Here is a 26799-nt window from a genome sequence, read left to right as displayed (position 1 = left end):
CTTCTTCTTCACTAGTTCCATTTATGTTCTGAGGTCTCCCATTTTGCACCTCGCCCTCCATTTCACTCAACCCGCTGAGTCAGCAGGACGGAAACTTACGATGGACATATGCTGTTGTAGGCAAGCAGTTCATTGTTCTGTTGGTTTTCTCTGAAGAAGCTCTCCATCTGGGTTCAGAATGATCACCTTTCTAGTGATGGACTATTTACTATGGCCATTTTCCTGTACCACCACAATCTTGCTTCCCTCATTTTGGACTGTATCGGGGTGACTCCTAAGATGTTCTTCAAATGCACAGGGCAGACAACTGTCTTCAAGTGTAATGGAATTTTAAGGTGTTCTGACTCCACTTCATTCGGGGCATTTACTCTTGTTTTGGTGTCCAATGGCGTTCATGATCCATATTTGTGTGGGAATCAAGGTATCAAAGAACAAGAGCTTGTAAGGCCTGGGATATTAAATGTTCTTGTCATGAAAAGAGATTCTATAGTTCATTCAGTATTAAGAAAATAGTATTGCTCTTATGACAACAGGGTTGCCATGTCGAATGACTCTGATCAACACCATCATGGGAAAACTGCGGAACATAAATTTGTGAAATTCAGTATTTGAGTTAAGGATGCAAATTATTTTTATGAACTAAAAGGATTGGGGGAGGGGGGGGGGGGAGTTACAGGGGCTGTTTTTGGTTTGTACAGAATCAGAGATAAACTACGGCACATAAAAAACCTCAGCATTGAAGGGTAAGGCAAATTGGGGGAGAAAATAGAAAAATAATATTTTTTATGGGCTCCAGGGGTGAGGGATACATTTAATTGCTTTTAATAAATTTCCCCAGACAACGCAGGGTACTACTGTGCTCTCATATCACTCACAAAAACAATAGTAAAAATTAAATGTGGTCATAAAACCAGTGGTAAAATTAAAATTCGCTTAAGAAGAAAGAACAGCTAAATAACAAAACCAAGCACAAATAAAATACACGACAAATTTTTTATCAGTACACGTTATGGTATTATTGGTAATATTATTATAAATTTATTCATTCGGGACAAATATTTCAGGTTCCCTACGGGAATCAACATCTATATCAAGTAATGCTACGATGTATCGCTGCACACCACACCCAAATCATCAGTAACAACTTCTGTGCAGTACGAAAATAATAGAACACACACAAATATGATCCAATATACAACCAACTCTCACTCGCCACAAGACAAGTTCGCACTGATTTAAAGCCTCAGAGGGGTGTGTTCACTCCTTGTAGCTCCATATGAGCAATACTGTATTCTTAATGTGGAATGAGCTGTAGAGTTATAGTAAAATTATATTTAGAAATGATCCCTACTAATAAATTACCTTTACATAAAATTTAGCCCGACTTATGACATACATATAAATAGAACATCAGATCTCAAATGCTAGGCAGTTTTCAGTTGAAGTTGTAGCATTAGGGTCTGTTCTGATCCGGGGATGGAAATTTTTCTCGAGATCGGCTGCCAAACTCTCAAGTCAAAGGGAACAGCACTGCGCTCTCTCTGATCTTGTGTGAATCGCATTGTGCCAGAAACCTTTCTCTCTTGAAGTGCAGGACTCAAGCTGATTTAAAGGGTCACATTTTTTGTCCAGCTGTAGTTATGCTTGTGTAACATCATTTTAGAATTTCTCTTTATGTATGCCCCAGCCAAGAATTATACCAGATTGGTTATGATGAATGGGACAAATTATATGGATGATTTGGCAAGATTCAAGCATGAAAACAAAAACTCTGAGAGACCAATGATGTATTGTACAGAAATGTTTTTTGTTTTGGACCATCATGGAATGTGGGTTTATTCTTCCATCTGAGGCTCATTCTTAGATTGAAAGCAACACACAACATTTCTGCTGACCTGCTAAGCTTAACGCATCACGGGATTTTCTTTCTCGGTTTACTCCATTAGCCTTTGAGGAACCCTCCTATTCCCACAAGGCAGTGGGTTCCTTCTGTAGTATCCCCAGATGGATGGGTTGCCTCCTTCGCCAGTTCATCTGTATTGAAAACTTTCATTTTACCCCTTTATTGCTGTTAAGGTCTTCACACGTATCCCTGTGCATGGGGCCCATGTTATTATGCTATGGGACTGAGTCCCCACTAGAACTTGGCCGCTTCCATAGCTTCGACTACAGTATTGTTGCCCACCTCCGCGCCGTAGATGCGTCTGACAGGATTTATCCATGTAAACACAGATCATCTCTGACATCTCATGGACAGGGTTGCTCCAAGGCAATGTCAAATGACGGAAGTGCCAAGAACGAAGTGTTGAACAGGGTGCGAAAAGGATCCAGCTTCTTCCATCAAGTACGGAACATAGTCTGGGACAAGGGAGTTCCTCAGAGGGCTAGACAGACCCTGTTTAAGACTATCTCCTGCCCATCATGACGTATAGTCTGGAGCAGGGCCTCTCAAACGCCCAAAATCTCACGCGTGCAGAGCGAGGCGCAAGAGCTCCGTGCACTGTGCATCGCTGCCGCTCGGCATGGCTCGGATCAACGCTTCGTCTCTGGGCTACTCGCCTATGCTCGGCTCAAGTCAGCTTGGATTTGGAGCGCTACGGCGCAAGTGGGGCAGAGGGAGACAGGCGGAGCGAGCGAGACAGGCGTGAGGAAAGAGAGAGTAAGCGCTATTGCTCCAAATCGAGGAGTGGGGGGTCTGCACTCTGGTCAACCAAGCCAAGTCGTCTCTTGCACCGTGCACAGTGCATGCACCACGCGCATGCACCCTGAGAGGCCCTGGTCTGGAGAGTTGCATCATACATAAGAGACGTAAGTCAACTGCATGCTTGTGAAATGAAGTTCCTTAGATCAGCTGTACAGAAAACAAGGAAGGGAATTAGGAATGATCAGATGTGAAGGGACCTGCAGGTCAATCTAACCATGGAAAAAAGGCTGAAGTGGCTAAGACACGTAAAGCAGGTGCAGGTGACTCGAACACCAAGGAAGTATCTTGAAACGATTGTTCCGGGACGAAGAGCAATTTGATGCCCTAGAAAAAGGTAAGAGAAGAGAGGAGAAACATGGGATGCCCTAGAAAGAAAAGAAGCATACCAGGACCCTAATAAATGCAGGCACATTGTTCCTAAACATCCTACCTGGCTCACTGAAAGGAATTCATGATGGAGTGGATGTTGAAGGTTACTGGCCCAGAAAAATAGTCTTCTCCCATGTCAACATTCTTCCTCTGTTGTTTGAAGCTGTATTTGTCGTTTTTGAAGATGTGACCGAAATATGCTGCTTTCTTTTGTTTTGCAACAATTGAGACTTTGCATCATGGAGTACAATCTCGTTAGCGACATCATTACTGACAAACTTAACCATGATAGCTTATAATGATGATTGTATGATTCGTATCGACTAGTTTGAATGTAGTACAGAAATATTTAAAATAGTTATATTTTAATCAGCCTTGTCAATACACTAAGTAATGATAGAAAATTATTTATTCAACCAAACATGTTTCAGGAATTCAACCATTCCAGTGGTCTGACCACTGATGAAGGGATTTTTGGGGGACGTTTCCTAAACCATTCCCTCATTACCATTTCTAGAGCGCAGTTAAATAACACTGGTGAGAGCCTATCTCCCTGCCGTAGTCCAGTTTTAATTTTGAATTACTCGTGATGTTTCACCCCTAAATTTCACTTTTGATTCGGTGTTAGTGAAAGTGAATTTTATCATGTTTATTCATTTGGGGTGTAGTCCAAGGTGTCTTAAAATTTTAAACAGAGATTCTCTATGGATGCAATCCTAAGCTTTCTTGAAATCTACAAATGTTATCACCATATCTCTGTTTCTTCTCCTGATATAGTCCATTATCAACTTAAGAATCATGATCTGATCAGGACAGCTCCTCCAGGGTCTGAAACCTCCTAGTTCTTTCTCAAGTTGTAAACTTATCGTACTAAGAATGATTATTGAAAATATTTTTTATGTTATGTCTAGGAGTGAGATTACCATTTAGTTATTAGGGTCGGTTTTGTCTCCTTTTTTCTGCAGTGAGTGAGTGAGGACTGTTGTCTAGTGTTCTGGTAGTTCTTCTTTAATCCAGATAGAGAAAAGTTGTTAATGGAGGGCAACTTTTGCTGATCTTCTTGTATATATTCCAATGCAGTACAGTAGGTAGGCTACACTGGATTGCCCATTATGCTACGCACAAAAATTCCTTAGAGTACATGTGACGTCCAGTCTTATCTTCACAGAGCCAGTACATACACTTACGAGCAACATTCACTTCACAGCAGATGTTCAAAGCGACCACCTTGCATTTACAAACACTTCACCACTCGCTGGAGCATACTTTGCCGGACCCTACGCAACACACCTGCATCCACCATTGCCGATGCAGCATGCACGAGAGGTATTAGGTCTTGTACATCATGGGTGGAGTACTATAAATATGTTCCTTTAAGTGTCCCCACAAATAAAAATGTAGCGGATTAAGGTCCGAGGAACGTGGAGGCCAGAACATTGGACCTCCATGACCAATCCATTTCCCTGGAAATGCTTCATTTAATCAGTTACGCACAGTCATTCCAAAGTGTGGCAGTGCACCATCATGCTGAAACCATAGCTGTCACCAAACACCAAGTGGAAAGTTTTCTAAAGCGTCAGGCTAAGTATTGGCCAGAAACATACGTTAGTGGGGCACATTCAACTTGTCTGGCAATAGGTAAGGGCCTAAAAGCAATCCTCCCACGATTCCAGCCCACAGGTTTATGCCAAAGCGTGCCTGAAAGCCACGTTCACGGGTGACGTGGGTTGTGGTCAGACCAATAATGGCTGCTGTGATGGTTGAAAATACCTTACCTTCGTCACTCTATATCACATTCTTTATAAAATGTTTGTTATCTTCAACTTGTTGCGAAAGCCATTCACAGAACTGTACTCGTATGCGGTCTTCTGGCTGCTGGCGTTGAGTTAACGTTTAATGATATGGATGCAGTTTTTCGTCGTGCAACACGTCAACAACCAGTGTTTGAGATACCTGGAACCGCCTTGCAATATCACGGGAACTTCACCGAGGTGATTGGTGAATGGCTTCAAGAATGTCGTCCTCTGTTTGTGGAGTACGTCTAGTCCTTGGACGACCTCTGTCCACTACTTGTGGATGAAGGTTACTGGTTTCCCGCAGGCATTGCTCAAGGCGACGAAGAACATTCTTATCGGGATGGCGCCTTTGAGGGTACCATGCTGCATACTCACAAGCAGCAGCAGAAGCTTGGTTATCGGATGCACCCAACACTAAAAGCATATCGGCGTATTCACCGTTTGTGTACTCCATCAGGAAGCTGCCCTACATGCACTTGACAGGACCAGTTATGGTTGTGCACTGCGTGGTTAGTCGACTCATGCATTCTGTTGAATGGATCACACTGTCATGTGTTCGACTATTGTCATGCTTACAAACGCAGTTACACGACGGGAACTAGGGACCTGATGTCACACACACAAAAGAAAACAACAACCAGAGGTAGATTCAAGCCGTAGCTCCATGGTGCATGTGGGTTTGATAACCCAGCCGTCTACTCAGTGAGCTGCGACGGGGGGTACGGTAGAGCAGGATGATGCACGTTCCTCAATTACATTCTGATGCGCTGCAGGATGTGACAGAGTTGCCAGCTTCTCATTATCGACTTGTTTTCCAACAGCACCAGATCCGATTTGGCTATAGAAACTTTTGTCTTGCCATGGATGAGGAATCGTATGCCGACCTCCAAGTGCTGCATTTTTTTTTTTGCTAATTACTTTACGTCGCACCAACACAGATAGGTCTTATGGCGACGATGGGACAGGAAAGGCCATATGTCATTTTGCAGCATGGAGTTCCAAGCCTGTTGCACTTGGTCAATCAAATCAGCAACGGTTAATGCTGTCTGTCATTGAATGATGGGACGACGGGAAGAAAGCGGCCGTGGCCTTAATTAAGGTACAGCCCCAGCATTTGCCTGGTTTGAAAATGGAAAACCACGGAAAATCATCTTTAGGGCTGCCGACAGTGAGGTTCGAACCCACTATCTCCCGGATGCGAGCTCACAGCTGCACGGCCCTAACCGCATGGCCAACTCGCCCGGTGTGGCATTTTTTTGTTCACTCTGTAGATGTTTTGGACCGTAAGAAGAAAGAACCAGAAATTCTCACTACCATCAAGAGAAGGAAGCTAGAATACTTCAGTCGTATGATGCGGAACAATAAACGGCACCTTTAAAAGTAATACTCCAAAGGGAAAACATAGTCCAGGGTGAAGAAAGACATCGTAGCTCAGCAACTTAAGCCACTAAGAAGACATTAGTTTAGAGGAATGCAATTTAGGCTAAGCAATTGTCTAGGTAACATATTCATTGACTAAAGTTTCCAGGTCACAGGTGCAATGATGTGAGAGAAGATATGCGACTTAATGTTACATTAATAACCGTTATAGTTTCTATGATTTTGAATGCAAGTATGCAAATGCACATACATTGTGTCATACAGGTGCCATATGTCATTTTGCAGCATGGAGTTCCACGCCTGTTGCACTTGATCAATCAAATCAGCAACGGTTAATGCTGTCTGTCATTGAATTATGCTGGATTTGTCGTCCCACAATGTCCCATACGTCCTCAATGGGCAAAAGGTCTGGTGATCTCGTGGCCAAGGTAAGTGGTCGACACTCTGTAGACAACGTTGGGTGACAGCAGCTATATGAGGAAAACCCCTCCTTGAATACCGCAAATGAACGACAGTACAACTGGTTCAGTCAGCACTGTGATGTACAAATCAAGGTTCTTGGAATAACGAGAATGCTCTTCCTGTCAAAGGAAATCTCTCCCCAGACCGTAACTCCTGATCTAGGTCTAGTGTGTTGACACCGCAAACAGCTTAGTTCCAAGTGCGTCTGATTAACAATTTGCTCTCAAATAGAATTATCTAGGTAGTCATGTATACAAATCACAGGAAAATAAAGGTACTTAACAATGGTCTACCTCAAGGATCTGTTCTTTCTCCATTACTGTTCAACCTGTATATTGCAGACATACTTGTCTCGAGCTCTCGTCAATTTGCTCATGCCGACGATATGGCAATAATTACTCAACATGTGGATGCTAATATGATAGAAAGAACTTTAAATGCAGACTTGGATGTTTTGTGCACCTACTTCAAAACGTGGTGCTTGAAACCAAGCCCTAGTAAAACGGAAACCTGCCTCTTCCATTTAAATAACCAGTAAGCGAATATCACCTTGAAAGTGTCATTTAATGAAAGTCTTCTCCCTCACAATGCCAACTCCAAATACCTTGGAGTTACTCTCGACTGGACGCTATCGTACAGGAAACATCTAAACAACCTACCAGCCAAATTAAGGACACGCAACATCATCATCCACAAACTTGCTGGCTCCACATGGGGAGCTTCTGCATCTACTTTGCGTACTTCAGCTATGGCGCTTGTGCTTTCCACAGCTGAGTACTGTTCTTCAGTTTGGATCAACAGCTTTCATGCTAAAAAGGTGGACACGGTCCTGAGTGAAACAATGCGTGTCATAAGTGGCACAGTAAAATCTACTCCTCTTTTCTGGTTGCTGGTGCTCAGCCACATAGAACCTCCTACAATGAGAAGATTGAATAACTTAGTTAGAAAATAAAACCAGATATTGACCAATCCTGATCTCCCCACCCATGAAGATGTTAACATCAGATTCAGCCACCTCAAATCAAGATCTCATCCTATTCAAACAGCACAGGAACTTGTTGGAGGGATTTCAATCCAAAAGCTGATTGATGACAAGAGTGGAACAACGTAGCTCTGACTCAGTGGCAGACATTGTTCAATTATAAGAATCTTCCACCGGGCAAGTTGGCCGTGCGGTTAGGAGCGCGCAGCTGTGAGCTTGCATCCGGGAGATAGTGGGTTCAAACCCCATTGTTGGCAGCCTTGAAGATGGTTTTCCGTGGTTTCCCATTTTCACACCAGGCAACTGCTGGGGGCTGTACCTTAATTAAGGCCATGGATGCTTCCTTCCCATTCCCAGGCCTTTCGTGTCCCATCATTGCCATAAGACCTATCTGTATCGGTGCAAAGTAAAGCAACTAGCAAAAAAAATTAGAATCTTCCAGCTGGCTTTGATTTGCCCCGTAAGACATGTGTAGCCCTCAACATAGTCCGTACTAACCATAGGAGATGCGGATCAATGATTTTTAAGTGGAGTATGAGATCTTCCCCAGCCTGTGACTGTGGTGCAGTTAAGCAGACTATCGACCACATTGTCACCGAATGCATTGGACCCATCCAGGACTTTGTGGTAGCTTCTACTGAGGTCATACGATGGTTAGAGAATTTAGATCTAACTCTTTTGAACCCTTTTGGCATGATTGTTTTCGCTGTTCTAATATGTATATTTTGTAATTATGTATATAATATTAATTGTTCGTACTGTTCATGTATATTGTTTTGTGTACGTTACCATACGCTGATAATAATAATATCCTGGCCTCTTCCTTACCAACCTACAGCCATCACTGGTACTAGGACAGAAACTGTTCTCATCTGACAACATACACATCTCCTCTCTGCCCTCCAATGAGCTCTTACTTGACACCACTGAACTCACAAATGGCAATGATTCGGAGTTAGTGGTAAGAACGCTACAGGACGCCTGGCTCGAAGCTGTCCCTGAAGTAATCGATTTATTACAGTCCGCTGCGTCACTCTGGTGCCAAGTCAAGATCTAATGGCTCCTGCAGATGCAGTATAATCAACCAAAGCCATGCGATGAATACAGTGGTCTTCTTTCTCCTTACTGCCATGTGCAGGTCTTCTCAAGACAGTGCCATCCCATGACCATTGTTGCCAACACAGATGCCTGTGGATACATCCCTGCCAAGTCTTTCTGTCTTACTGCGCAAAGAACATTCACCTTCCCATAGCCCTGTTACATGGCCTCGCTCAAACTCAATAAGCTGCTGATACTGCCTTGTTCATCTCCTTAAAGGCATATTTGACTCACACCTACCTCACAATGTCTACACCTGATGATGATTAATGCTCACAAAGTGTTCAGTGCATATTTAGAGCTAACTTGCTTTGTAAGGTCATAATGGCGCTGCTAGCACATTTCTTCATCGACTATTGTGCAAATCTGAATAGGTGTCATCTTTCAGATGTGCCGCCTGAATTTCGTTTATCTAGCTCAACTCCTTTTTGGTGTCGAGATTTCATTTTCCACCAATGTATTTAAAACTGTCTGTTTTCTGTAGTTTCCATATCTGGTTTGTTCTTAATTCATGTTGTGATGACTACTTCTTCCACATTATCACCCCACATAATTAAATGCAAACAGCACTGCTTTCATTTTATCTTCTGCAATCCTATCAAGTACTTTATCTGGTGAGAATCCAACATATTTTCTCTTTGAATTTCAAAACTACTATCATTGAGAAAACAGATGTCCATCCTAGTCTCAGCAAATGGTTAAGTTGATGCCAGTTCAATAATCCATATGCATCCTCTTTGCTGACTCAGCCAGTTCTAAATTTTCTTCCATAAACCCCAATAATATTGATAGCTCCTCATTGAATTCCATTTTGTTCACCAAGTTGTTTCCGAGGAGTCCCTCACCAAAACAAAACCATTTGCTATCTCTATAAATATAGAAACTTATTCATTAAATTTAAAGACTTATTTTTCTTCAGTTGGTTTTGTTCATTAATGAAAAACAGGAAGTTATTTTTTTAAATACTTTTTTTTTTTTTGGCAAGGGACTCCTTGGAAACAGCTTAGCGAACAAAATGGAATTCTCTGAAGAGCTATTAATATTAATGGGACTTATGGAAAAAATAAATTAGAACTGGCTGAGTGAGCAAAGAGGATGAATCTGGGTGTGTTAGGAGTTCAAAGATACTTGGGTAAGAGGAGACAACGAGGAAGAGAAAGGAGATTTTCTTTCCAGATGTTAAAAATGGAAGGGCATAGTGTGTGGTAGGACTGTTCATCAGGAATTTAAAACTCTGTCCTATCACCCAAACCTGGTCATTGTATGGATTATGCCACTAGCATGGGGTTGTTGCGGAACTAATACAAAACAGCGTTTCTCATATCCATGCCAGTGTCCAAGCCGCGTCCGGTGAAGCTGGATATCTCGTGCTGTGCTGTGTTCTCCTTTAGGTATACTCGTACTATGACTGTTACCATATATATATATTAAACTACATTGTGCCACAGATAATCACAGTTATAATTTTACCCATCACGGTTATGTATCACTAACTCAGCTCACAAGACATCAGAACAAAGCATCCTCTGCTAATTATGATCTCGGCGAGCGATCGACCAAGCGGCATGAGATTCAGACTAAGAGTGAGGTGATGCTCCCCCACTACTCATGGTTATAAAGACCCGTATACTTTCATTCAAACATGGGGAGTCCCCTTTTGTTGAATAGAATGTCAGTTGAAAGGCCGGCTAGGTTTGAATGAGAAGCCGTTGATAATGCGAAATCATCATCATCATCATTTCCCAACTCCAGTTTCCCGGGTGTGGTGTACAAGCACTCCCTTCTCCTGTCTTCATAAATCTTCTGTTCCAGTACATCCTCCCATTTGTGTCCTCTCTCCTCCACATCTGATCTTACAGTCTCTATCCAACATTTTCATGGTCTTCCCTGTGGTTTTCTTCGTACGAGATTAAGGTCAAAATATTTTCTGGCAGGTCTTTCCCTGTTCATTCTCATTATGTGCCCATACCACTGAAGTCTGCGTTTCTTTTCGACACTGATAATAGGAACCTCAATGCCAGCTACTTATACACATTAACATAAAGTAGGCATCAATTATATCTACAGGTATCAGGAAAATTACACTTGTCTTTCTGGACATATCAGAACTGTGGAATATCAGCGCAATGACGGATTACTTTCATAAATGTGACTGGTTCAAACATGCTGTTAGAAAGTTGGTTTCATGTCGCGGTTCGGTAGCTCGCAGAGTCCTCCTGGCTGAGTTTGAAACTCGTTGGACAAAGAGTGCGGCAGCGGTTCCCCAGCAACATCGTTCAAATTTTTTTTAAAAGTCATTGTATGAAGCTATGTGCTGGCTGCTCCCTTTGTACTGGCACGGTCCGGAATCCAACCGTCTTCCAACTGACTCCCACACAAAGCCATGTTGCTCAAGGAGCCCATAGTGTTATACAATAATTAAAATTATGTATCTGAAGCATATGACAATATGGTTCATTATGTACACTTTCAACTGAATCACCATCTTTACCTGACATGCAAAAGCTTTTAAGAGCCAAAATCCACCAGAATTGTCACTATATTAGTATTAAAATTGCTTGTCACTATAGTACAATAAGATGAAGTAAGACACTGGAGTGCTGGTGTGACAGAGACAGCAGGGCAAGAGTGAGAGAGTAGAAAGTGAACGTTCTGTTGCTCCCTTCACTATGAACAACTTTGTTTTTAGCACTTGTCATTACTTAACACAAACACTTCCAATAGGATAAAATATCATATTCCAGGAAAGACGTCGGCAAAAATCTCACACTCATTGAGCATCGAGTGGGAACTGAACTCTCTTGCCGGGAACATTTACAAGAATGATCAGTTTCTCTATGCAGTCATTCCTATGTCGGATAGAATGTTTATTTATTGTTTATATATTGTTGATAATCTTATTCTGAGGTTGAGCTGGTTTGTAACGGAATGCTGTCCAAGATATGCGTAACATTCTTCGCCAGCACTACATTTCAAAATAATCTATTTTCTTCAGGCCTGTAGCACTGTGAGATCTAGGCAAGCACTGGCCTGCGGTCACTATTCAGCAACATTAGGCAATCTCCACTTCGATTTGCTTGTGACGAGGTACTGTCCTGTACAGATTAGAAACCATTACTAGGGACAGAGGGGCAGGAAGTTTGCATCTCTTATGGGGTTTCATTTGGAGTTTTGGAGCTCTATCAAGAGAAACGACAACCAGAATCCTCCAGACTTAGCAACTTGTTGCTAGAGTTGGCAACACTGCACATTTCTAGCATCTTTTGATGTTATAAATGAATCATGAAATCCATTAGCTCTATTTCTGAGAAAACTAGACAAAACTGGCCATATAGACTGTACTCCCCTGCATGTGGAGCAGGCTGCCCCAAACTTGCTATCAACACTCTCAAAATGAATGACTACATTCTTATTAGATTATAAAATGACAAGATGGTTAGGATCTTCTTAGTTCACTTGGAATGATGTGAGTCTCATTCTCCTTGTGGGTTCTTCATGTCTTGTAGTAACTCTAATACAGTGATTCATGTTTTCTGTTTGCAGCCAGTGGATCAGAGACTCCTGGAATTACTATGACGAGCTTCGGCAGTCTGAAGAGGCTGCTGATGCTGGTGTCAGTTCCATATCAGGATATTGCTTCTCCAGCATCAGTCCAGACATTGTCCGAGTAAGTACTTGTTGAGTGTGAGCAAATGTTTTGCAAATACTTTGGTGTGACAATAAACTAGATTAAAAGTCAGGTTGTGAGTTTCAATAATAGGAAAAGTCCTCTTAGTTTTTATTACTGCATTGAAGGAGTGAAAGTTTCTCACACTGGGCGAGTTGGTCGTGCGGTTAGGGGTGTGCAGCTGTGAGCTTGCATCCGGGAGATAGTGGGTTCGAATCCCACTGTCGGCAGCCCTGAAGATGGTTTTCCGTGGCTTCCCATTTTCACACCAGGTGAATGCTGGGGCTGTACCTTAATTAAGGCCACGACCGCATTCTTCCCATTCCTAGGCCTTTCCTATCCCATTATCATCATAAGACCTATCTGTGTCGGTGCAACATAAAACAAATTGTAATAGTTCCTCATGGGGATCAGTGTAAGTAGATAGGAAAAGTTCTTCATTGCGGTAATCACATAAACAAGGTTGTAAATAAAGGGTACAGATCTCTGCACATGGTTATAGGGTTTTCAGGGGTCGTAGTAAGGATCTAAAGGAGAGATAACTATGTCTTCTTCTTTTTTATGTTGAAAACATTTCTTAGCAGACAAAAGGGTCCCCCTACTATGAAAAATGTGAAATTAAGCAATTTCCTCAATTGTGCCGAAAGTTGAAGGATAAAGGGCCGAAAAAGGTTTCAAATTATGTGTCTTGGATAGCTCTATCAAACTAAAAAAACAAATTTCAAAAATTACTTCCGGTCTAAATGCATTTCCGGAAAAACAGCCAAAAATCCCTTCTTTCTTTACTGGTTTTCTTTTTGATTCAGATCCTAGACAAATTAACTTTTCTACATAATTCCTTCTGTAATGTGTTCCTTGGTTCAATACCCTCAGGCAGTTATTGAGTTTTTTTAATACCCACACCGAATGTAGTTATAAGAGCTTAAGTGAAACTCTGCATTGACTCACATTTATCCAAGATAAAATTCTAAAAGAATTTAATTGTATAAAGTCCACCTGTTCAATATACGTTTGCCATTTGATAAATGATCTGTCTAAAATGCTACGTAGGGCATGTTTTGACCTAGCCTAGAGATCATCATCAGCTAAAATAACATAAAGAAGAAAGTCATGTACAAAAAACAGTGATACATAAAAAACTTGAGATAAAATACAATCAACAAATGCAATGCAAATTTATGTTTAAAATGTACATAGCCTAAATCTTAGAATACACTCAACAAATGCAATGGAAATATATGTTTAAAATGTACATAACTTCAGTCTTGAAATACACTCAACAAATGAAATGGAAATCTATGTTTAAAATGTACATAGCTTCAATCTTAAAATATACTCAGCAAATATAATGGAAATCTGTATTTAAAATGTACATAGCACAACTATTGGTTGACTGGAGGAAATACTTAAAAATTGTGAAGACAGTTAAATGTTGTTCTATTTGTCATGCTTCTGGAAAGGAAGTGAAGTTTTGAAAAATCCATTACATTTCTTCACAGGGAATACAAGTATAGCCAGGATGTCCTATTTCCTCAAGCCCTGTGCTTGTATAGATTACGTTGGGTCGGTGTTGATGTCAACTAAATTCATCCAAGTTTGAAGCTATGTACATTTTAAACACAGATTTCCATTCCATTTGTTGATTATTTTATCCCAAATTTTTTATGTATCACTGTTTTCTGTATATGTCTTTCTTCTTTATGTTATTTTACCTGATGATGACCTCTAGGCTAGGTCGAAACCTGTCTATGTAGCTTTTTAGACAGACCATTTATCAAATCGCAAACGCGCACTGAACAGGTGGACTATATTACAAACTATCCACTTCATAGCCCTACCGATGATATAATCTAATGGTTTCGTAAAAAAAAAAATTTCTACCTAATCGATACCTTTTTATTTTGCCTTTGGCAATTTATAATATCATTAAAAATAACAGTACATGTTTCCATCACTTTGCAATCATCAGCTGTTTACACAAAAGTTAGATGAAAAAGGCATTAAAGTATCTATCTATCTATCTATCTAGGTGTTCTGCCTTACGGCAGGTCTTGTCATGGGATGAACCTCTTCCACTGTTGCCTGTCCTGTGCCAAGTTTTTCATGTCCGAATATTTATTTCCTTGGATATTGTCCAACATTTGATATTTTTTCCTTCCTCTTCCTCGTTTGCCTTTCACCATTCCTTCTATTCCTTCTTTCAGTAAACAGTCCCTCCTCAAACAATGTCCGATCCAGTTCATTTTTCTTCTTCTAATGGTTTGTAACTCTTCGTAATACCTCCTCATTCCTTACCCGGTCTTCCCATTTCACTCGTTCTATTCTCCTCCATACCCACATCTCTAGTGCCTCCAATCTTCTCTCATCTTTCTTTCTCAATGTCCAAGTCTCTGCACCATACAGCGCTATGCTCCAAATGTAACACTTAGCAAGTCTTTTCCTCAAAACTTTGTTTAGTGGTCCACGAAATAATTTTGATTTTTTCCTAAAGCCTTCTTTTGCTATGGCAATTCTTTTCTTAATTTCTGTTGTGCAATACATATCATCTCTGATCATACTTCCCAAATACTTGAAGTTACTGACTTGCTCTATTTCTTCTCCTCCTATACTAATATGACAACTTCTACCTATTCCTCCAATTATCATACTTTTGGTCTTCTTCTTATTAATTCTCATTCCATATTCTTCTAGTTTCATGTTGAGTTTATCTAACATTTGTATCATTTCACGTTCGCTTTCTCCCATCACAACCATATCATCTGCAAATCTTATACATTCTACTCTCCTACCTCCAACACAAACTCCACTATTTCCATTAAAACTTTCATTGATTATTTCTTTGAGGTAGATGTTGAACAGTGTCGGTGATAAAGAGCAGCCCTGTCTTACACCTCTTCCTAATTCAATTTCTTCACTCAACTCATCTCCTATTCTCACTCTTGCTCTCTGGTTTAAATACAAATTCTTTATTAGCCTTCTATCCCTCCAATCAACTCCATGTTTCTTCAGGATTGTCATCAATTTGTCCCATCTGACACAGTCAAAAGCCTTCTCAAGGTCAATAAATACAGCATAAACCTTCCTGTTTTTATGTACCTCTCTCCTATCATCCTCAGAAGTCCAATGGCGTCTCTTGTTCCAACTCCTCTCCTGAAACCAAACTGTTCTTCACCTATAAAGTTATTCAGCTTTCCATATATCCTAAAGTCCTTTGGCCATTTTCCTGTCATGTATATTTGATTACATAATCCAATCAACTCCTTTCTTCCTTCATTATTTAATGCTTTTAACAGTTCAACAGGAATCTCATCTATTCCCATTGCTTTTCTATTTTTCATCTCGTTCAGTGATGCTTCGATCTCTCTTCTCAGTATGGTTTCCCCTTTATCATCCTCTTTAACCATAATAAAATCATTGTTGACTTAAATCTATTGTTAGTAAAAGACGTATGGGTTGAAAGGAAGGGGGACGGGTGTTACCAGGAAATTAATCTAAAATAAGTCAATGAGCAAAAAAGTCTTTAGTATCTATTTAAGTCCCAAAGGCGTAATTAAAATCACTTGTTGTTTTAATACTAGAAGTGGGTGTTTTAATCTTGAAGAAATGTTTTTAACTAGAATGTGCTTCTTCTTTCATTGAATTCTAGGCTTCTTACTAGTCGCAATGTACTGTGCTGAAAAATGTATATAAAAGGTTGATCCACTCGTTTGTCCTTTTCTAAATTCGAAAGGTGGATTCACTGTTGGTTTGAGTTAAGAGTTGTGTTCACATACATTTAAGGTTGGATAGCTTGTTGCACTATCTGTAACTGGCAGAAAAATATGCGCCAGTTAGTTGAAATCGTCTCTGGAAGTGTTGTCTAAGGAATTGTTTTGTGTTAAAATAATGAAAACTGATTGAGAAATTTTTTTACTTACCCCTGTCCGATTCACTTTCTTTACTCCCCGTGGTTACGGGTGTGGGTCTGTATCTGCTGTCCTCGACCTGGTGTAATAGCAGTGTGATGTGGTCTGCTTGCTAGCATGATTCAGAGGGGTGAGGGGAAGCAAGGTTGTGTTGTCATCTGTTGTTTCTCACGAGAAGGGGGCTTCTGGCTGTGACCTCGAGCCCTCGTGCTTATTTGTTTTACTTGTTGGGCATGTTTGTTTCCTACCTAAAAATCCATATATCTCAGTATATGTTCGTATAAGGGATTTCTCTGTTCATTCGTCTCATTTAAGTTCTTGTCCTTATTTGTTAGCTTATCAAGAAAAATATGGATATTTTCTGAACTGTTCATCAGTCTTCCTTTATTTATTCTATTAATAATTACAAGGTTTTGTTTGATGTCTGTAAATTTACGATCTGTCTCTTTCGTGTGTACTCCCATTGCGGAAAATCACCTATATTTTTCTGCAATGACGTGTTCTTGATACCTTATATCAAAGTTCCTTCCAGATTGACCTACATACGTTGCCTTGCATTGGTTGAAAATCAGCTTATAAATTCCTGAATCTTAGAATATTTCTTCTTTGTAGTTGTTAACTGTGTTATGGTTGAAAAACATGTGCCTAGTATTATTATTTGTTGAAAACGCTATTTTGATGTCGTATTTCTTAAATAAATTTGTAATTGCGTAAATGTTAGGATTGTTGTAGGTGAACTTCACATACTTTTTTGTTTTCTCTGACTGTTTTACTAAATTTATTTTTTGTTTAAATTTATGTTTGGTGATTAACTTGTTAATAACTACAAGACTAAAGCCATTAATCAAGGCCTGTTGTCGGATAAAAGCAAGTTCTTTATTCCTCTCTTTGTTGGTTAAAGGAACCTCAAAGGCCCTATTAATAAAACTATAATACGCAGATTTCTTCTGTCAGTCGGATGTAAAGAGTTATTATTAATCGTGGTTGGAGTGAATGTAGGCATCCTATGTATTCCAGAGTAAAATTGATTTCCTTTCCTAGTTGTTTTAACGTCTAGAAAGTTGATCAAACCGTTTTTTTTTCTTTCCTTCCTCAATAGTAAATTGTATATTTGAGTCTAAGATGTTCAGGACATTCATAATATTAAGACTATCATTAAAATCCTTAATAATTATAGCATATATGTCATCTACATAGTGTATCCACAAATTCTGTTAATATGGCTTACAATGCGAGAGTATTCTAAGTGGTCACATACATATTAGCTAGTATGCCTGAGGCCGGGCCCCCCATGGGGAGGCCATTCTGTTGGTATATTTTAAGGTTAAATAAGAAGTAGTTGTGGTTAAGTACGAATTTAAGGATTGTCATGAACTCTTCTATTTTGGGTGTGCTACTCCGTTTGTGTTCCAATAAATTAGTTTTTATGATCTTAATAATCTTCTCTATGGGGATGTTAGTGTACATGTCTTTTATATCAAATGATCAAGTAAAAGGTTTAATTTAATCCTTAATCGTCTTACAAAAATCGCTAGAACTTTTTACGGTGGTTTTAGTATGAAAAACATAATGTTGTGTTAAAAACTTATATTGCGACGTTTTGTATGTGGGACTCTTACAGAAATTGATTAATGGTCTAATAGGTATCACTTTTTTGTGCAACTTGGGCATGGCTCTTGCCATAGGGAGTCCTGGGATCATATTCACCAGTTTCTGTGATTCCTGCTCACTTAGAAGGAAAGTAGTTTGTTTGAGTATTCCTTTCAAATTTCTTTGAATCCGTGAGGTGGGACTTTTATCTACGACCTTGAACTTATTATTATTGAAAAAGGTTTCGGTGTTCTCTATATAATCTGTTTCTAATTTTTGTGGGACCTATGGGTTCCACCCTCATGTGAAATGATTCACACATTCTACCATGATGGTAAAAGGCACATCGGAAACTACCCCAGCCGGTAAAATCCAGGGCCAGTTAGAGTCTGGTCTAAACAGAGCATTGGATTCTGAGGGCCCTGCACAATCATGTTGGGATCAGTCGGAGAATCCCTCAACCCGCAAGATCAGGACCAAGAAAAATCACTAATTTGGTACAATGAATGTCAATACCCTTCTATGAGTCGGTAAACAGATGGAACTTATCAAAAGACTGGAGAGATATCAGATCAAGCTACTCGTTGTACAGGAAACAAGATTCCCATCAAAGGAAGTGCACTTAAGAAAATAGAAATTGCAACACCATGAAAGCATTGGTCGTTTGTGTTGATTTTCAAGATATGGAACGATGCCATATAGGTATGTAAACGATCAAAGTTTCAGACCCATTGGATTGTTGCTACAGGTCTCCCCACGTGATTGGTCGTGTAGGAATCAACTCCAGTATACGGACTCTGGTGTAGTGTAGTTGACTTGCAGTCTGTGCAGTGAAGTGTTCCCCGTAAAACATGCCTCGATGACAGAGAAGAGCACGCTATCAACAACTGTTGCCGTTTGAGAGGGCTCGAATAATTGGGCTGTGTGAGGCTGGATTATCGCTAAGGACTGTCGCTGCACGTGTTGGCCGACAGGCATCTACGGTACAGTGTGTATGGCGCCAGTGGTCAAATGAAGGTACCCGCACTCGTAGACCTGGCACAGGCCCAACACGATGGACAACTGTGAGAGAGGATTGCCGTATCATTCGGATGGCCCGGATGGAACCCCATGCAACAGCAGCGCAAATTCGAGCAGCTGTGACACCCCACGTTACACAACAAACAGTTGGTAATCACCTGCGTGCAGCTGGCTTACAAGACCGTGTCCGTGCAGAAGGTGTTCCATTGATCCCACAACAGCGACGTGTAAGGCTGGCCTGGAGTCGAGAAAGATCGACGTGGGTCGACGAATGGCATAGGGTCGTCTTTAGTGATGAATCATGCTTCTGTGTTGCCCGCAGTAATCGCCGGAATCGTGTGCGCCGACGTACCGGGGAGAGGGGCCGCCCAGATCTTATTGTCGAGAGGCACACAGGGCCAACACCAAGCATTATGGACTGGGGAGCTATTGGCTTTAATGTGAAATCACAGTTAGTGCTTGTTGAGGGCACTAGACTGCTCAACAGTACGTTGATAGGGTACTCAATTCAGTGGTTGTCCCTATGATGACGAACATTGCTAATGGGATGTTTCAGCAGGACAGTGCCCGGGTTCACACTGCACGCATCTCCAGAGAAGCTCTCTACGACATCACAACCTTAGAATGGCCCGGCAGATCCCCGGACCTCAGTCCTATTAAGCATGTGTAGGACATGATGGGTCAACAACTGACCAACCGTCCTCAGCCACCCACAACTCTGGAACAACTGACCCGTGCAGTGCAGCAAGCATGGGCCACAATTCCTCAGGAAGCGATCCAGGGCCTTATTAACTCCATGCCTTGACGAATTCATCCTGTATTGATTGTTGTCCAAACTTGCGGTCAGAGGGACCTGAAAGTGTATTCATCGAATCACAACCGAACACTCGTCCTGCATGTTCAATTGCAGCAATGTAGCACCACTCCTTATGGGTGTTGCAATTTCCATTTTCTTCAGTGTATCTATGTTGAGCAAGTACAATATAAAAAAGGGACAACCAGCAATCAGGGAATATAAAATGGGTAATAAAAGAAAATCACCTTCAATTCTAGGAACAGCATTTTTTATTCATATTTCAATCATAGATGCAATCGTTGATTTTCGATCACCTTCCGCTCGGCTTTCCATCTTAACCTTGAAGAGTGAAAACAAATTATATGCAATCTTCAATCGGCATTCACCTATTAATGAGGACAACAAGAAAAATCCAGATAAAGTCGAAGAATTTTGGTCTCTCCTGGAAAAAGAGTTGTTGGAAACTCCAGAACATACGATTAAAATATTAATGGTTGATTTTAATGCTTAAGTTGGCAAGGAAAGGAAATACAGGAAAATAGTTGGCAGTTATCCTGGGCATGTAAGAACCAATAGAAATGGGGAAAGGCTTATTGAAGTGTGTGAAGCATTCAAACTCAAGTTAATGTCCACCCAATTCAAGAAAGAAAGAAAGAAAGAAAGAAAGGAAGGAAGAAATTAATGATATGGCGTTCACCAAATCCCATGTTAGGGGAGTTCCAAATAGACCATGTAGTGACATCAAACCCGGCAAAGATTTTGATCATTTAAGTGCAAAAAGGTGCAAACATAGATTCTGACCACTACCTTGTTAGAGTCAAGATAAAATTTATTCCAAAGTCCTTCAAGAGACCTTCACGCAAAATCAAGAAATATCAAACTCATGAACTCAAGATAAACCAAGAGATTGTCGAGAACTATCCACTCTCGTGGAATCTTCGAATTGGGACTAAATGGTAAGGAGGATTCAAGAAGCAGCTGATACGACAATAATGATTGCCAAAAAGAAGAAACATCTATGGTGGAATGACGATTGTGAAGTAGCCTTGCGGGAAAAGTCTAAAGCATGAAATAAATGATGTACTAATCACAGGAATTTTGAAGTCCTCAAGGAACAACGGAAACACACAGCAAAATTTCTTCAGAATACAAAAAGAAAGTACGAGAAAGAACAGCTGCACAGCATAGAAGAAGATTTCAAAATAAACAACACAAGAGGTTTCTATAGAAGGTTTGAAAACAAAATCAAAAAATTCTCCCCTGGTAGTCTATGTTTAAAAGTGAACAAGGGAAACTCATTATTGGTGACAAGAAGAATTGCGAATATCTGGCCAACTATTTCCAGAATGTTCTGAACTGTGAACCTCCTGAAGATGGATTGCTGTTTGGAGAGCCTGTTTAAGTTGAAGGATTCATTACCACCAAATAAGGAAGAAGTTAGGAAAGCATTAAACAACTAAACAACAACGTCGGCAATAATGCACTTTTTGGTCCTTGTTCTGTTATAACTCCAGTTTCTTTAGCGATTATCTTTTGTTGCTGGCTTTGACTTATCGATGGGTTTTCAATACTGCTGTTCTGTATAAAACTCTGTGGAGTGATCCACACGTTTGCGACCTTTTCAGCGAAGGAGATGAAGAACTCGGGAGCAGCCATGGACTTGAATTTCCTCTGGGCGTCTGGATAAGATAGCTTTTCCAGCATTTTTATCTCCTGGATCATCTTCTCCTGCTTGAATGCGGGGCACTCCTTGGAGATTGGAGCATGCGCACCCGGGCAGTTGACGCACACAGGTGATGGTGTGCAGTCAACCCCAGCATGCTCACACTTCCCACACATTTTGCAGGTCGTTGAACCTGTGCATCGCAATGAGGTGTGGCCAAACTTTTGACAGTTATAGCACCTCATTGATGCTCGAATATATGGACGAACAGTCAGACGATACATTGCCACTTTTATCCGTTCAGGTACCGTCTCGGCGTCGAAGGTAAGGATGAAAGCACCCGTATCGAGTAGCTTATCAACCACACGCCTCTTCAACCTCTTCACGTCGGTTACACCCCGACGTGCTAGGTACTGGATCATAGTATCATCGGAAGACTTAACCAAGTCCCTGTGGAATATAACTCCCTTGCAGGATTTAAGGGTTTGGTGCTTCTCGATTTTCACCTCTACCTTTCCGAATAACTTAAGGACAAGAACTTAAATGAGATGAATGAATAGAGAAATCCCTTATACGAACATATACTGGGAATATGGATTTTTTGGTAGGAAACAAACACGCCCAACAAGTAAAACAAGCAAGCACGAGGGCTTGAGGTCACAGCCAGAAGCCCCCTTCTCGTGAGAAACAATAGATGACAACACAACCTTGCTTCCCCTCTCCCTTCTGAATCACGCTAGCAAGCAGACCACATCACACTGCTATTACACCAGGTCGAGGACAGCAGATACAGACCCACACCCGTAACCACGGGGAGTAAAGAAAGTGAATCAGACAGGGGTAAGTAAAAAAATTTCTCAATCAGTTTTCATTATTTTAACACAAAACAATTCCTTAGACAACACTTCAGGAGACGATTTCAACTAACTGGCGCATATTTTCCTGCCGGTTACAGATCGTGCAACAAGCTATCCAACCTTAAATGTATGTGAACACAACTCTTAACTCAAACCAACAGTGAATCCACCTTTTGAATGTGGACAAAAAATGAAGGACAAACAAGTGGATCAACCTTTTCTATATATTTTTCAGCACAGTACATTGCGACTAGGAAGAAGCCTAGAATTCAATGAAAGAAGAAGCACATTCTAGTTAAAAACATTTCTTCAAGATTACAACACCCACTTCTAGTATTAAAACAATAAGTGATTTTAATTACGCCTTTGGGACTTAAATAGATACTAAAGACATTTTTGCTCATTGACTTATTTTAGATTAATTTCCTGGTAACACCCGTCCCCCTTCCTTCCAAACCATACGTCTTTTACTAACAATAGATTTAAGTCAACAATGATTTTATTATGTGCTGACTTTAATGCCTTTTTTATCTAACTTTTGTGTAAACAGCTGATGATGATTGCAAAGTGATGGAAACATGTACTGTTATTTTTAATGATATTATAAATTGCCAAAGGCAAAATAAAAAGGTATCGATTAGATGGAAAATATTTTCTTACAAAACGATTAGGTGGACTTTATACAATTAAATTCTTTTAGAATTTTATCTTAGATATTTAAAGTCAATACGGAACCGGAATGAAGTTCATTACTTGTAATTGACTCACATTGACGCTCCTAGTGATAGAGAAAGGTAAACTGCTAATCTAATCAACCGGATAACAATGATTAAGAAAAGGATTGTAATTTTTAGGAATAAATAAAGAATATATTCTCGCACTTTATATTTTATTCACCTAAAATTCATAGCTCGTATCCCTAGGATGTATCCAACACTGAGTTGCTTGCCTGAAGGGCTTGAACTGTGGTTTCTCCTCTTTTTCTTTCAAGTTGCTTTATCAAAAGATATAAGTTTCATGTTCATTGATCCGTATTGAACTGTGATCACAGTAACAGTTGAATATTTTATTTTTGATGTCCACCTTTTACATAACTCAAACATCTTGAGAAGACACGTTGACTTTGGCTCAATTGGACTTTTTATTTGAATGCAACATATTTAAGGAACCAGCATTAATCAAATTTCTATGCGTCAGCTTTAACCAGCATTTTATGAATCTCTATCAAAAACAACTTTTTAACATAGTGCAACGCATTTCTTGAGCCTTACTTTGATGCATACATGGTATGTACATATCATTTTAATGTCATTGACACTGCACTGTGTCTTAAATCTATTGAACTTTTAACAGAATGTATTTATGTAACCAGTCTTAACTTGAATTCTATTGGTTTGCATACAGTTTTATTTTAAGGTCATTGTGTCTGTACATTGTTTATTTTATTTGGTGTACTTGTGTGATTTGCTTTATGTTTTTTAATTTTTTAATTGTTTTTTTTATAAATGCTGTTTGTTTGGGGCGTCGAACCGTGTGGTTCTTTTGCCACTACTGGCACCATATTGTATGAACCCGTGTAATTGGAATGGCAGTAGTGTGGAATGTTGTGTGTGAGGAAAGGAAGATTAAGGACGTCACAAACACCCAGTCCCCAGGCCAGGGATATTAATCATTACATTTTTAAAAACCTGACCCGGCCTGGAATCGAACCAGGGGCCGCTGGGTGACAGGCGGACGCGTTGTTCCCTACACCGTGGGGCCGGACATGACCTACAGTTAGGTCGAAACTTGTCCCTGAATGGAGATTTAATGTAAACATTGCATAGTTTGTATTGAAAAGGTGGACCTTAGAAAAAAAGTTGCTTTATGTTACGCCGACACAGATAGGTCTTATGGCGATGATGGGATATGAAAGGGCTAGGAGTGGGAAGTAAGCAGCCATGGCTTTAATCAAGGTACAATCCCAGCATTTGCCTGATGTGAAAATGGGAAAACTCGGAAAACCATTTTCAGGGCTGCCGACAGTGGGGTTCGATTCCACTAGTTGGCCGATTAGCGAAGTATAAATAAATTATTCGTACTAATAGTTGTAGTAGTGAATTCTCCCAATATTGGAAGCAAATAACTCAATCAGTTCTTTTTTTTCTTCTTCTTGTTCCACTAGGCTTTCATTCTTTCCGAGAAGGCCTGTTCACGTTCTTCCGACCACTTTGGTCTGTACTGTTCTTGTTGCGGTTGCTCTGACGTAGCTCCCCAATTGTTTACTTTGTGTCTAAAAATGTCCCTTTCTAGAATGTCTGTTGAATTTATGTTTGCATTTCAAAGTTTGTTAAGCCAGGATGTTGAGTTCTTAAGTAAGGTTACATAATCTAGTATTCTTTTTGTCAATCGATTTTCTGGTAATCTCATGAGATGACCAACGAATTTTGTTTGTCTTTTCCTAATGTCAATTCCGATCTTTGAGAACTTTTCTGTTGTTTTGATTGACTGTAACCTGTAACCGTCTTGGATGTATCCTGCTCCTAAGAGTTTCCTAATGATCTTCCTCTCTTCTTTTTTGATTTCTTGTTTTCTGTTGGTTTTATGACTGTGTTGTAGTGCAGAATTTTTGTATGTCTTGATATGGATTTGTATTGTAGATGTTTTGGACTAATCCTAATGCTTTTTTTAATTTTTTGAAGACAGGTTTCTTGTGAGATCTTTTCAAGGCCTGATGGTTCGATAAATTCTCCAAGGTATTTAATGTACGGGACCCTGTCAGTTGTACCATATTATGTTCCCAGGCTCTTCTTATCTGTCTTTGAACATAAGAATTTAGTTTTCTCGAACGATATCTGTAATCCCACCTGTTTTGCACTTTCTTTAAGTATCTCGAGCTGTTTAACGGTAGTCTCCTCATCTGCTGTTAGTATCACCAGATCACCTTTAAAAGTGAGGTATGGTATGTTGAGGTTATCTTTGGGAAAGCCCAGTCAGATTGGCTTCCAAAACTCACATTTCTTGATTTCCTTCTCCCATTTTTCCATAATCTTGGCTAGCACGACATTGAAGACAATAGGAGAGAGTCCATCATCTTGTCTCACGCCTGTTTGAATGTCGAAGGGTTCTGAGATTTCCTCCATAAATTTCACTTTAGATTTCGTGCCAGTCATTGTTTGTTTTATGAGTTCTCGAATTTTGGAATCTAGTCCCTTCTCTTCTAGAATTTGGAACAGAATCGTAAACCTTTTTGAAATCTATAAATGTGCATATGAGGGGATTTTGTCTGAGAGTTCACATTTTAAGTATGGTTTTGTGGTAAAAAATGTGTTCGGGGCATGACCTATTTGGTTTGAATCCTGCTTACTATTCAGCTAATTTGAATTCTAATTGCTTTTGTGTTTTTTTTATGTAGTGGATGGATTAGAGCAATCTTCCAGTCATACGGGAGCTTTTCAGTTTGCCAGATGTTTTGAATTACAGTATTTGTGTAATTTCTTTGAGTGAATTTGGGCCTAAATTTTTCAGTTCAGCTACAATTCCGTCCTCCCCAATGCTTTGTTTTTTTTCTTTTTCTTGATGTGGGAATAAATTTCTTCTTGTGTTGGTGGTGACAGATTTTCTAGTATGTTTTCTGGCTGTATTTTTGGGAATATCTCTGTAGGTTTTGGAAAATTTGAAAGCTTGAAAAATATGTGGCTAGTTCCTGGTAATTTTCTTTATTATTATTATTATTATTATTATTATTATTATTATTATTATTATTATTATTATTAACTGTGTCTACTGACATTTGTGTAGACGACAGGTGTTCAAGAAATGGCAAGTGAACTTTTTCTACACTTACTGTACAGTGTTCTTATTTCTGTTACCCAGAATCATTTCCTGGAGCAAGTTGTTCCTGTATATCGAGCTGTCACTCGAGAAGAGCTGGACGCTTTCCCTGGCAACTGGCAGTATGGATCTTTCTATACCACCGTGCTGACAGAGAGCCCAAAGTTCCTGCCGTGGGCAGCAAGGAGGTTTGTTTCTGCACATTAGGTGAAGCCTCCCTACTCTACGTATCGTATCTGACTGGGTGGTTCTTTCTTAACTGACTTTACTACAAGGATTTCTTGGCAGGAAAGGAGCAATGGTTGAAATAGTGATAGTGATGAAATGAAATGAAATGTCGTATGGCTTTTAGTGCCGGGATATCCCAAGACGGGTTCGGCTCGCCAGGTGCAGGTCTTTCTATTTGACTCCCGTAGGCGACCTGCGCGTCGTGATGAGGATGAAATGATGATGAAGACAGCACATACACCCAGCCTCCGTGCCATTGGAATTAACGAATTAAGGTTAAAATCCCCGACCCGGCCGGGAACGAACCCGAGACTCTCTGAACCAAAGGCCAGTACGCTGACCGTTCAGCCAACGAGTCGGACAGTGGTGGTGATGATTAAGTACAACTCAGCAACCGTCCTCTATTAACACTAATCAGGAGGAAAATGTAAGGGGTCCGACACTTCAAACAATGAAGGTATCAGCCAAA

At 40.2% G+C, this 26799-nt stretch overlaps 1 protein-coding gene across 7 annotated transcripts in view; it reads left to right on the top strand.

Annotated features, from left to right (window-relative positions):
* The window catches only part of Daao1 (D-amino acid oxidase 1), a 158790-nt gene that overhangs the window by 90969 nt on the left and 41022 nt on the right, over positions 1-26799 (top strand). For all 7 annotated transcript variants that reach the window (XM_067136136.2, XM_067136135.2, XM_067136139.2 and 4 more), the window contains exons 3-4: positions 12335-12458; positions 26145-26290. In XM_067136136.2, the coding sequence (XP_066992237.1) occupies positions 12335-12458; positions 26145-26290 (270 nt within the window). The remainder of the gene's footprint in view (positions 1-12334; positions 12459-26144; positions 26291-26799) is intronic.

The sequence above is a fragment of the Anabrus simplex genome, chromosome 1 (genome assembly GCF_040414725.1).
Source record: "Anabrus simplex isolate iqAnaSimp1 chromosome 1, ASM4041472v1, whole genome shotgun sequence".
Lineage (NCBI taxonomy): Eukaryota > Metazoa > Arthropoda > Insecta > Orthoptera > Tettigoniidae > Anabrus > Anabrus simplex.
Note: the sequence above shows the minus strand (reverse complement) of the source record. Positions and strands in the feature narration are given on the sequence as shown.